This window comes from Caretta caretta, chromosome 12 (genome assembly GCF_965140235.1).
Source record: "Caretta caretta isolate rCarCar2 chromosome 12, rCarCar1.hap1, whole genome shotgun sequence".
In the NCBI taxonomy this organism is placed as follows: Eukaryota; Metazoa; Chordata; order Testudines; family Cheloniidae; genus Caretta; species Caretta caretta.
This window is the reverse complement of record NC_134217.1, coordinates 37505320-37517782: the sequence shown is the minus strand read 5'-3', so window position 1 is coordinate 37517782 and position 12463 is coordinate 37505320. Positions and strand designations below refer to the sequence as shown.

The window sequence follows — 12463 nt, the reverse complement described above, 5'->3', positions numbered from 1 at the left end:
CTGACGGGCTGTAATACTTTGGCCCAGTTCTGGTTGTTAGTTCGGTGCGGGGATGGCCGGGTGATGTCGGTGGCTGTCCAGGAGGGCAGACTAGGTGATCTGGGGGGGGGTCCCTCCTGGCCTTACACTGTATGCCACTGTGTGAACGTTCACCTCCATTTCTGGGTCCCTTCCTGTTTTCCAGGGCACCTTTTTCAGCTGGAGAAAAGAACGACCCTAGCTCCTCCCCTGTGGCATCTGCCCCACCGAGACCAAACAAGGCTGTGCTTTGGCCTCCTCCCGTTGAGCTCAGGTCGCGGGCTTGGCCCCTGCCACAGGGCGAGAGCGCTGAACACTGGAGAGAAACAGAGCAGGGAGCCTTGCTGCGGTTTGTTTGTTTGCTTGGCAGCGCAGCCCAGCCCGCTCTGGCACTTCCATCAAGATAATCACTGTGTCTAGGGGGAGCTGGGCTGCTCCTGCAGAACATTACACGCCAGATAAGCAAAAGGCTCTGCCTCTCCTGGGAAGCGCAGGCCAACTCCCTAGCTTGTATGTTAATTGGAAGGAATCTAATCAAAGGGCAGTGCTGGTTCCCTTGCAGGAGAATGTGCTCAGAATCGCCAGCAGGGCTGCTAGGGCCAGGCTCAGAAATCCAGCCCGCTTTCCCCACGGTGCCGGCACAAGCCCCTAGCCTTATAGTTGTCCCAGGCTTTGGAGAGCTCTTAGTAAATTGGTTGGCAGCCTTCCCAGTGAAAGGTAGAAGGTAAAAGCTGGACTGGGTTCTTACACTGGAACCTTGAGAAGGGATCATAGAATATCAGGGTTGGAAGGGACCTCAGGAGGTCATCTAGTCTAATCCCCTGCTCAAAGCAGGGCCAATCCCCAATTTTTGCCCCAGATCCCTAAATGGCCCCCTCAGGGATTGAAGTCACAACCCTGGGTTTAGCAGGCCAATGCTCAAACCACTGAGCTATCTCTCCCCCCCTATGTCTAGTTCATCATTGGCTTCTCACCATTAGGGATCTAGATTTAACTCCTGCCTTAGGTTGCAAGGGAAGATGGAGTCAGATAGTGTCTCGGTTGGTCCCTATTTCACAGTTTGGCTCAATAGGGATGGTGTCTGCTTGAGAGAGGCCTAGGACTGGGATTGCAAGAGGTTCTACAAGCCATGTGTGTGCACACTGCTGCACGCTCAGTGCGTCTGTAAATCAGGCTGCTTCTCTTCAGGAGCCTGTTCCTTTTCACAAGCGGTAGCACCAGCCTGGCCAATTATCTGCCAATGAATAATTATCGAAGGACATCTTCATCTGATAGGACTGGAAGAGCTGTTGCCAATCATGTTAAGCATCACATTTAATTAACACTTGATCTGGTATCTAATATACCTTGAATTACTCCTGATTGCCTATTGCTGCACATATTAGATAGCCAGTAATAATAATAATTAGTAATTATTTGCACTACTACTTATTCATCTGAGGATCTCAAAGCAATTCCCAAACTCTAATTAATTACGCTTCCCAACAGGTAGGTAATCATTTGCCTGTCAGCAATGTGCAGCCACCTCTGGGGAGGAATGTGGCAGCTGATTAACAGCACACATTAACTTTGCCTAGCAGTTTTAGGACAAAAAGCAACGCAGAGCCCTGTATCTAGTTGCAACTGGGGGCGGAGTTGGATTTAGGGAGGCAGAATGTGACAACCTGAGTTGGAATTTGGCCAGGATTCCAGGCATAACACCCTTACTCTAAGGGGGTGTGTGCCATGGAACATTAGGACTCGATCCCCCCCCACAGCGATGTCAATGGTAAAACTTCCATTGAATTCAGGGGGAGCAGGATCAAACTCCTGACGATTACAGGTGGTTTCACATCTTCTCCAAGAGAGGGCACCCTGAGCTATATTGACTAGTATTGATTTGCTTGTTACCTACCCTGGTAACTGATTGCCTAATAGCCCCCTGCTCCATGCATGTGACATGGCCAGTAACAGTCTCCTGGCCCTGGTGCAGTATGGTCCATGGAGTAACACCCTGGTTACCAGTGTTGCAGGCTCTCTGTATCTTACGCTCCCGTGTATTACAGCAAATCCGTATTCAGGCAGGACCTGACTGTGCCATTCACAGCCCTCTGGCCTCTGCAGGATCTCAGGGTAGGGCTGTACCTCAGGGGCTCAGTCTCCCCTTAAAGCTCCCCGGCACACCCGGGGAACACACAGCTCCCATCTCAACAGCCGGCCAGCTCCATGGGCTGGTGCTGGGCTAGGGCTTCCTTTCTTCTTTGACCACTTGCAGGCGATTGGCAGCCCCAGGGGCTGCCCAGCTAAAAGCCAGAGTGGCGGCTGGGCCAGGCCAAAGCTTCCTACTCTGGCCGTGCTGCGGCGGGGCCCCTCTCCCCACAACTGGCGCAGGGCGGGAAGGAGATGTGAGATTCTCAGCGTACTTATCCCTGCCCCCCAGGGAGCCTGACCCGAGGAAAAGCCTCCGCCATCACCAGGGAGACCCTGAACAGAGGAACAAGCCCTCGGCAACCAGCCATGAAGGGAGTTTGGAACACAAAGAGTCTGGCTGAAACCCGGCAAGGCTGCCGCTCGCTCTGTCCTGGCCTCACCTCGCGGGGCCTTGTTTCCCGTCTCTTTCGGCGTCGGGGTGAGGTGAGGACGGCATGTCAGAGGGGGCCACTGCCTAGGACATAACGTTTCCTGCTGGTGGCGTGAACTGAGCTGAAAACGCCGGGCGGGTGCCTCCTCTCCAGAAAGCACCCATGTCCCCTACGCGTGCCCAGCTCTGTGGGGGAGATGGGACAGCAGCAGTTTCCTGTCCACCCAGCCATCCATCCTCCCCGTCTCTCACCCTCGTCCCTGCCTCAGCGCCCAGCCCCTGGTTGGGGAGCCATTGGGAGCTATTCACGGGGTCTTTCCTTCGCTGGCAGTGTCTGCGGGGCTTGGATGGTTGGATTGGCTGAATCCAAGTGGCTGTTGGGCTGGTGCTGGGCTCTTTCCCCTGAGGGAAGTGGAGAGGTTTGGGGAGGCAGCGGAAGGAATCAGCATTGATGTGTGACCTTAGAAATCTCTCTGTTCAGGGAGCTGGTCATGGGGCCTGGAACCATTTTGCTCAGGGTCTGCATTTCAGGCACGCCTGCAGTGATGGACAGGCCCAGTCGTCTGACCTGTGTTCAGAGGCCCCCACTGCCCCCCGTACAAAATGAGTTTGATGGTTCTCAGCCCAGTTCCCCTTCATTGATAGGATTGAGTGGGGCACGGAGACCGGTCTCCTCTCTCACCCCAGAGGTGGTGTCTCCCTTGGCGGGCTTGGAGAAGTATTGGCAGGAGAATCGCATGGGCTGTTCTTTATAGAAAGGCAGGATTTCAGCCTCCATGTCTGTCCCCTGGCACATTTCACCAGCCCTGAATTCCCTTGGTGTGAAAGGAGGGTGCTCAGAGCACAAGCCAGGAAGGGATCCCGGGTATGTCTGATGTTTCTTTTTAAGCCAGAGTTCTGCTGGCTGGTATTAGATGTGGCCGTGAGGGGAGCTGATGTTTCCTAAGAGAGTGAGTCCCAAATGGAGCTGGGCAAGATTTTGTGATAGCGTGAAAGGCTCTGTCAGAATAGGAGGCATTTTCCATTTCAGTTTGATTGCATGAGACAGCTGAATTTTGCAAAGAGCCCAGAGACCTCTCTCAGGGGTGGGATTTTTTTGTGCTCCAAATGGGACTGTTTCCCCTCAGAGACACCGCTAATTTGGAGCAAAAACTCCTTTGAGTCTTCAGAATCTAAAGCTTCTGAAATCCAGATTTCAGCCTGGCATAGATCAGCTTCCAGCCACACGGAGTACGTGGGGGGGGGGGAGCTCAAAGTTTTGCCAAGTTTGTGTTTATACTCCCCTTCTCCCACCCCTCCAAACCCCGCCAGTTTGCGTTGGGGCGGGGTGAGGGGCAAAATTTTGGAGCCTCCTAAAATATTCTAAGCGTGGGCTGGGATGAAATTGTGAATAGTTTGCAATTGCCAGTTGTGGCAGTGGGAGCCCTTGACATAAGCCCCTCCTGTTACTGGGGAGGGAGCTCAGTATCGGACAAATTGATAATTCTGTTCTTTACTATAGGTTCAACCAGACACTTTAGATGAACACAATGTGTTGGGGAAGAGACAACATAGCTTTTGTAAAGGGAAATCACGCCTCACCAGTCTGTTAGAATTCTTTGAGGGGGCCACAAGGCATATGGACACGGGTGATCCGGTGGATATGCTGTATGTGGACTTTCACAAGGCCTTTGACGAGGTCCCTCACCAAAGTCTCTTAAGCAAAGTAAGTAGCCCTAGCATAAGGGGGAAGGTTCTCTTCTGGATCAGCACCGGGCCGGATCAAGCCCATGATCAGAAATCAGCGGAGACGAGAGCATGAGACCTCTTTCTGTCTCTGGGATCTGCAGGCCTGAAGCTTGCTGCATTGATGTGCTTTAATCCTTCTCCGTGCGTCTCGCATGCTGTTGCATAAGGTGCCTAGGGCAGGTTTGCAAAGCAGGTTGCCAGGGGAGGTCTCAGCCTTACTGGTTAGATCGCCGTGGGCAAACTTTTTGGCCGAAGGGCCTCATTGGGGTGGCAAAATGGTATGGAGGGCTTGGTTGGAAAGGCTGTTCCTCTGCATACAGCCTGGCCCCCACCCCCTATCCACCCCTCCCTCTTCCCACCCTCTGACTGCCCCCCTCAGAACCTCCGACCCATCCAACCCCCCCTGCTCCTTATCCCCTGACCGCCCCCTCCCGGGACCCCACCCCCATCCAACCCCCCCCCGCTCCCTGTCTGCCCTGAACCCTATCCACACCCCTGCCCCCGACAGGCCCCCCGGGACCCCCACTCCATCCAACCCCCCCTGCTCTTTGTCCCCTGACCGCCCCCTCCGGGACCCCCATCCCTAACTGCCGCCCCAGGACCCCACCCCCTATCCAACCCCCCTGCTCCCTGTCTCCTGACCGCCCCCCCCCCGAACCTCCGCCCCATCCAACCACCTCCTGCCCCTGACTGCCCCCCTGGGACCTTCTGCCCCTTATCCAACCGCCCGCCCCCCCCGGCCCCTTACCAGGCTGCTCAGAGCGGCAGAATAGGCTTATTGGAAAGCCTGAGAGGTGGGCGGGCGCAAGCCGCTGCGGGGGAGGGGCTGGGGCGAGCTTCCCTGGCCAGGAGCTCAGGGGCCGGGTAGGACGGTTCCGCGGGCCCACCTCTGGGTTAGATCTGGCCAGCCTGTCCCCCCAAGCATGTCTGGCAGGGTGCTCGCAGCGTCTTCTCTTGGCTGTGTTGCACCCCAGTTGGAATTTGCTTTGGGACGTGACAGTGGATGGTGTTTGCATTGCACTGGGTGGATCTGCTGCAGCGTGATGCCCTCACGCTCAGGCCTCACCCTTTCAAGGGGGCAGGAGGGACACAGCGGGATGTTGTATCTGACGTGAGGTTTCACCCTGAGCAGATGAGTCCCTGGGATGTGCCACAGCTGTGCAATGCATCCTAAACACTGTGACCCGTTAGCTTGTCTTAGAGGAAACTGCAGCGCTGGCTAGGGGGAGTCTGTCTTTGTCCCGCTGCATGGGGCATTGCACGATGTACTGGGGCCTTGGCACCCCTGCACAGACCCTGCGCCTCCTGGCCTTATTATAAGGGCTCGTCCGCACTGCGGATTTGCCCTAATTCTAGCCATCAGTGGCCTGTCGCCAGGTTAGCTTTGCTGATGCAAACCCTAGTGCATCCTCATCATTTGCATTGGTGCTGTCTGTCCTGACTTCATGCAGGGCTAAGATGAACTGGTGCAAACCATGGTTTTGCCTGGCTACAACAAGGGGTTGCACAAGTGCAGCTGCCCTGCTGGCTGGGATCCCCAATGCAGATGAGGCCATTGCACACGGGGAAGCCCAGAGGGATGGAAGGAGATTTTGCTTAGAGGAGAGGGGCCCTGTTACCATCTGTGTCGAGTAGCCCCAAGACTCCCTTTGCAGGGGACAGGTCCTGACACACCCTTTCTGCTGCGCATGTCCACAGCCTTCCCTGTAAGGCTCTGCAGGCTAATGCTTCCGCTTGGTGCCCAATTAAAGCAGAGGCCATGCAGTAAAAAACCTGACGCAGCAATCAGCCCCGCCATGCGGAAAGAGTCACTTTCTATTAATAATTGCAAAAGAGGAGAAGAAGAAGCACAAAGTTACACCCATGTTTCCCTTAACAAGCCCTGGGGGACCGTGGGCCGCCCTGGCAAAGATTAGGCAGGACATGGCCGCTTGGCTGCCTAACCGATCTTGTGCGGTGGCAAAGATACCAGCCTCTCCCATCCCCGGCCTCGCTCAGAGCGACGGGGCAATTGGTGGAAAGCTGCCAGTTGGAGTCAGTAAGTGTTGCCACTTGAGGGCTTGTGGGATTTGTCGAGCGCTCGCGGTTGTGCAGCGTTACCATATGGATTCCATAAATTAAACCTTTCCAGGAAACGAATGGTAAATTTATACGTCTGCTCACATGTGTGGCTCATTGATTCTAAGAGCTTCCCAGCAAAATTCATGTTCCATTCATCTTACTTAGGCGCTCCCAGTTTTATAGGACTAAGCCATCGAAAAATTGGATCAACATAAAATCCTTTCTGCACAGCAGCCCTGGCCTTAGTGCTCGTAAATTGAAGTGGGGACCCCCTGCACCCACCCCGCCGGTCCCTACCTCAGGCCTGTCTGACTCCATCAAAAGGCTCCTTCCCTGACCTAAAGCCTCCTGCTTTGACTACCTCTCCAGTCTGTATGGTCACAGCCCCTTTCTCTCTTGCCAAGTCCTGGAGCATACAGAGCCCAGCTGCATCCTCTCTGGAATCCCATAGCAGGAAGGGGCTGGTAACAATCAGGGCTGGGTGGGGCTTGGTTAGCTGCACATGTCGGGAAGGTCTGGGTTCAAGTCTCATGCAGGGATTTACTGCTTTGCTGGGGGATGTCCTGAGAGAGGCATAGTCCTCTCTCAGTACAGCAGGTCCCCATGCCTGGGCGTGTGTTAGGCTGGGCTGCATGGCATGGCATGGCATGGCAGCTGCATGTGCTGTGAGTGTGTCGCCGGCTCTGGGGTACCGGTCGTGCACTTGTTGGGCAGGGCACATTACACCCATTCTCTGCAGACCAGAGTGCAACCCGAAGTGCTCTCTGATGGGTACGTCTACATGGGCGAGCCTCCCGGCCTGCTTAGGCCGACGCTAGTGGGGCTCATGCTAGCGTGTTAAAAATAGCAGTGTGGCTGTCATGGCACCGGTGGAGGCTCTGGCTCACTCCGAGCATGGAGCCAGCCAAGGGATAGCTCCACACGGCTCCGTTCAGCACACTAGCGGGAGCCCCGCCCGCACAAGGCTGTCTGTGCGAGCTGGGTGGCTTGCTGCCTGTGGTCTGTGTGACTTGGGTCTCTTGCTCTGCACATGACCCCGCCCGCTGGTTAAAATCAACTGAGGCAGATCTGCTAACCTGGAGCAAGTTGAAGGACATTCTTACTAGGGTGTGGGGGGAGCATACCCTTCAGCTGGGGAATTTCTCTGTGGCTGGTCTGGCAGGGCCTGAGTTTGCTGGTCCAATGGCCCGTGGTGCAAGGCTGTCCTCTTTCCTCTGGCTTTAGTGGGATGGCTGAACTCTGTGGGTGATTGGTGCAGTTGGCTGAGTTTGATTGGACCGCATTTGTCAATATGTCACACCCTTCTCCATGAATCACACATACACAGTGGGTTCTGGGCCACGTTTACCAACTTCCTAGGGTAACACAGGCAAGACTGAGTTTATAAACTTAAACCATTATCTGGCTGATCATGGGATTCTTCTCTCAGCAGGTCTCCTCTGCCTTCCTCCTTTTTAATATGCCCAAGTTGAAGCTAATGAGACACGCCTGATCTGTCTGTCAGGGAGAGTCTGTAGAATAGCTCTGTGCAGCTCCATAAAGCCTGTCACTTTGGAAAGTGCTGGGTTTGTTACATAGGTTTACATGTATCCAGACATTTAGCAATGGGGGCTGTTATGTTAAATAAAATTAAAGTACTATTTTATTGCATTTCTGTCTCAAAGATGAAAAAATCCATTCCAGCACAAGTTTATGCAGTTATGGAGCTAGAATATGGATTGCTTTTGTTACTGCCACTTATTAAAGATACAAAGAACTGAGGACAGAACAACTATTTTCTTAGATGCGCATTAAACAAGAGGATGACAGATGCAGCAAATTAGGGCACACAACAGAGCTGAGACAGTAGAGATTATGAGTTATCGTAGGTGTTAGAAGGGGAAGTGGTACTGTAAAATGGAACACAAACGGAAATGTTTTCATTCAAATACCAAAACAAAGAAGCAGTGGATAGATTTGTAAGGCTGTTGGTAGGTCCCAGAGCTGCCAGGGGGATGACGGACAATAGCGTGGAGCTGGTGCATGAGAAAAGAAAGTTGCAAAGGTCTAGAAACAGGGCTGGATCGTCAGCTGAAAGAGCACCTGTGTGTTCCGTGCTGCTTCACGCCAGCCATGGCTCTGTCTCAAGAAAATGAAACGGAGAATGGAATAAGTTATGAACAGACAGTGAAAGTGATTCGGAGCCGACCAAAGTAGTTTCCTTCTTCACGCCCTCTGAAGTGCAAAGTGTAAACCAACAGCAGCAGCGGTGTAAAGTAAATTAGAGTTTTGAAGGCCGTTCACTCTCAGTAATGAGATTCAGAGGCAACTTGATCACGGTCTAGACATACCTATGAAGGGAGAAGAAGTTTGTTACTAGAGAGCTCTTTAACTTGGCAGATAAAGGTATAATGCGATCCAGTGGCTGGAAGATGAAGTCAGCCAAGTTCAAACTGGAAATAAGACCTACATTTTTAAGGGAATAGACAATTGACCATTGAATCAGATTGCCAAGAGGTGTGATGGTGTCTACATCACGTGGAGTCTTTAAATTGAGATTGGGGGCCTGCTCCTTCACTGGTGTAAAGGGGAAGAGACCCAGTGAGGTCAATGAGGCTACATCGATTTACACCAGTGGAGGATCTGGCCCTGGACATCTTTCTAAAAAAGATGCTCTCGACTGAGCAAAGGATACTGGGCCTGATGCAGGAATCACCGGGTAAGAATCTCTGGCCTAGGTGGTCAGACTAGATAATCATAACAATCCCTTCTAGCCTCAAAATCCTCTTTGGATCTAGGACGCTTACCCTCCCTGTGTCCCTGTAGCAGGAGCCTCATGTACTGTGACCTCACTGTCACAGCAGAGGGGAGGGAAGTTGTATACCGGCCCATTGAGTAATCAGCAGCAGAATAATCAGCCGGCAGCCACTGGCAGGGAGAGGGATGTTGCTTTGATTCCTGCCCTCCCTCCCCCACCTCCCCAAAGCCTTTCTTGTCTGGTCCTGACTGGAAGCGCTTGGACTGCTCACTCAGATCCAGCTGTAGCCCCCGTGAGACATGGAGCTGGCTGGCTGGTGAGCAGCAGACAACTCCCCTACCCAGCCACGTGCAATCTGCCTGAAAGAAAACAAAAGCATCTTGTGTCTCTCCACCCTGAGGCCCCCCAGCACTAGTGGGACACATTCTGGCAGAAGGACCCTGCTTTCTCCAGGCTGGTAGCGAGCATGAGGGCTTGGGAGGGGAACCGGGAGGTCTGCTGCCTAGTGCTGAAGCTGATGCTGGCTGTCGGCTATTGAATATCCATGCAGGGAAAGGTTCTGAGTCCCTGTTCTTCTGCTTTTGTTCCAGGCGTTGTCCTCTTCTCTGGAGACACCTGCTGTGAAGCCTTCCACCAGCGAGCCCAGACAGCGACTGGCGGGCTCTGGGGAGAGCCCAGGTGCAAGGAACGGAGGTGCACAGGAGATTGGCTCTGACCGCGGCCAGCTGAGTGTGGATGTGGAGGGCGCAGACCTGGGAGCTACAAGTAGGTGCTAGATTTGCTGTCTGGGCATGGGGGGAACCTGCAGTAGCAGAGCTTGGAGCTCTGGGGCGTGACCCCAAGGACCCACCGTCTCCATGTTGTTCTGACTGCGTGCAGCAATGTTGCTTGCGAGACTTGGGCCGACCAATCCCCTAATGTGCCACAGCGTATCCACTAGGCGCAGCTGGGCCCTGGTGCTTTACTCAGAGAAGGGGATACCTGGGGTGTCCCAGGAAGTGACAGCAGCGAGTTGGACCAAGCCAAGGCAGCTCGGGACCAGCCTCCTCACAAGAGAGGCAGCTTTTCCCCAAGATCTTGGGACTCAATCCTGCTGTTCTTGCATGGGCAGAACTTCCATCAACTCTGTTGGAAACTTGCCTGTGTGAGGACTGTGGGACTGGGTCCTCATGGTTTGTGTGCTGGGAGGCAATCTATGCACTCGGCAGCCAGAATTTCCCTCCCCTGTCCCCAGTGCAGCTGCTTGGTGGGCAGTCTTCTCCAGTGCTGGTGCCTTGCCCTCCACCTTCCTGGGTAAGCCCCAGGCAGCTGCAGTCAGAGAGCGGGATGCAGGGAGGAGTGTGTGTGTGGGGCAGGGGACAGTTGGAAATGTGGATGTCCTGTCATTAGCCAATACAGCATTGTCTGGCCAAGGGGCAGTCCTGGGTACGCCTCGTAGCCTGTTGGATGCTCTGTGTTGAAGGCCTGCTGAGCAGATTTCCTGTTGGCCTTTTTGTGTCTATGGACTGGGTCAGAGGGGCGAGGGAGAAGACAGAGTGTAGGTGAAACTCATTGCTAGGGACAGGAGATAGTGCCCAGGGTCTGGTGCCAGGGTGTGGGGCAAGGGTGACCTGGTGGCAGAGGACTCTCTACCAAGCCCTTACTCTCCTGCTCTTGTGCCTCCCCCCTGGCCTGTGTGAATGTGCTGTCTCCTTGCTCCATTTAATCCGTGGCCTCTCTGCCAAGACGGCCAACAAGGCTGGGGAAGGGTGGCAGGTTTGTGATGTGGACACAAGCCTGCTGGGAGTCAGAGTGAAAGCCACCAACTCCCTGTGTGTAGGCCACCCGGCGGCTGTGCCCAGGGACGAAATGACCCGTGGCCGGATCCCCAGGGTGACCTGGATGTGAAAGGCTCTTTCTCCTGTGGCCAGTCCCCCGAGGCCAGGCCCTGCCGCCCCAGTGGTACACTGGGCGCCAAGGACACCTGCAGGGCAATGCCAGCTGTGCCTGCGATCCGGGACGCCATGGGGCTGAGGCTGGGCTGGGCTCCATCTCGTGGGAGTTCAGAGCCTTGTCAGGCAGGAGCAGCAGCATTCCTTGGGGAGGTGTCACACACCCTCCCATGCTGGGCTTGTTTGTTAGCAGCCTTCCCGGTGGCCCTGGAAGACTCCTGGCGCTCTGGCTGCTTTGATGTGGAGACTGCCGCCCACTCCAGCTCTTGGCAGAGGGGAACAGGAGAGCGAGGCACTGTCATGCGGGGGAACTGCAGGTGCATCAGGCAGGGACTGAAAGGAGCCCTGCGTGGGCCTGTTTCCATGCCAATGCCTGTAGCTGCCTGGGTGGGGGGAGCTCCTCTCTGTTTGGAGGGTGGTCAAGCTGAGGGGCTGACGGATCTGGGTCCTGTTCTTGGCTCTTCCACTGACCAGCCAAGCAGCCTTGGGCAAGTCCCTGGCTTTCCCCAGGCCCAGCCGTGCAAAGGTACTGTGGGATCCTCAGCAGAAGGGGCTGTAGGCAAGGCAGAGGGTCTCGTTACTGGGCCAGAGCTTCTTGGACCACGCCGCCTGAATCAGGCCCATGGGACTCAGCCCAGTATTCTGTATGACTGCAGCTGGTGATATGACTGGGGGCTGACTAGGCATGGGCCAGCTGGCTTGGATGGTCCCAGACCCCCTCCCTTTCCCCCCCCCCCCGAGTCTTCACCCCATCTCGAATCGAGCCTAGACAGCATCGTCCATTGAAGGTGCCGCTGCAACCGCTCACACTCGTTCTGGCTGGACGCAGAACCACTGAATTACTCCGGGGAAAGCTTGTCTGCCCCGATTCCTAGCCCACCTCCACAGGCCCTGCCCAAGGGAGCTGCATTATCCTTTCACTCCCAGCTAGTGCGAGTGCTGCAGGGCTCTCACTACCCCTGCTGGAGCTCCCCAGCGCTTCCTCAGAAATCGCTCCGGGCTGGGGGTCCACGGCGCCCTCACCATTTGCAAGCTGTTCCCAGCCAAGCGAGATGGGAGCTGTGGCCTGGAAAATCCAGCCCCGCTTTTATTGCCTTGCCATCGGCTGCTGGGCAAAGGTGACATTGATTAATGGCTCATTAGACGCCTGCCACATTTCATCTGCAGCCCCTGTCCCAGGGCGCTCACATTCCCACTCCAGATCCCAGTGCATGGGGATCTCCTGCCCCTTCCCCACACCACCGATGAGTGGGGAGGGGCACTTGCGCAGCAGGATGAAGGATGAGGGAGAGCCATAAAGCCTCTGCCCACAAGTTTGTGCCATCTGATGGCAGTGACACGTGGTCGCTGGGCAACCTGGCTTTGAATCTGTGACCTCTGGGAGAAGGCTTCTTATCCGCCACCCCAGAGCCCTGTCCACGAGACACC

General features: G+C 55.0%; 1 protein-coding gene across 3 annotated transcripts in view; it reads left to right on the top strand.

Annotated features, from left to right (window-relative positions):
- GSE1 (Gse1 coiled-coil protein) overlaps window positions 1-12463 on the top strand; it is a 370501-nt gene that overhangs the window by 118918 nt on the left and 239120 nt on the right. For all 3 annotated transcript variants that reach the window (XM_048870547.2, XM_075118453.1, XM_048870546.2), the window contains exon 2: window positions 9695-9869. In XM_048870547.2, coding sequence (XP_048726504.2) covers window positions 9695-9869 — 175 coding nt within the window. The remainder of the gene's footprint in view (window positions 1-9694; window positions 9870-12463) is intronic.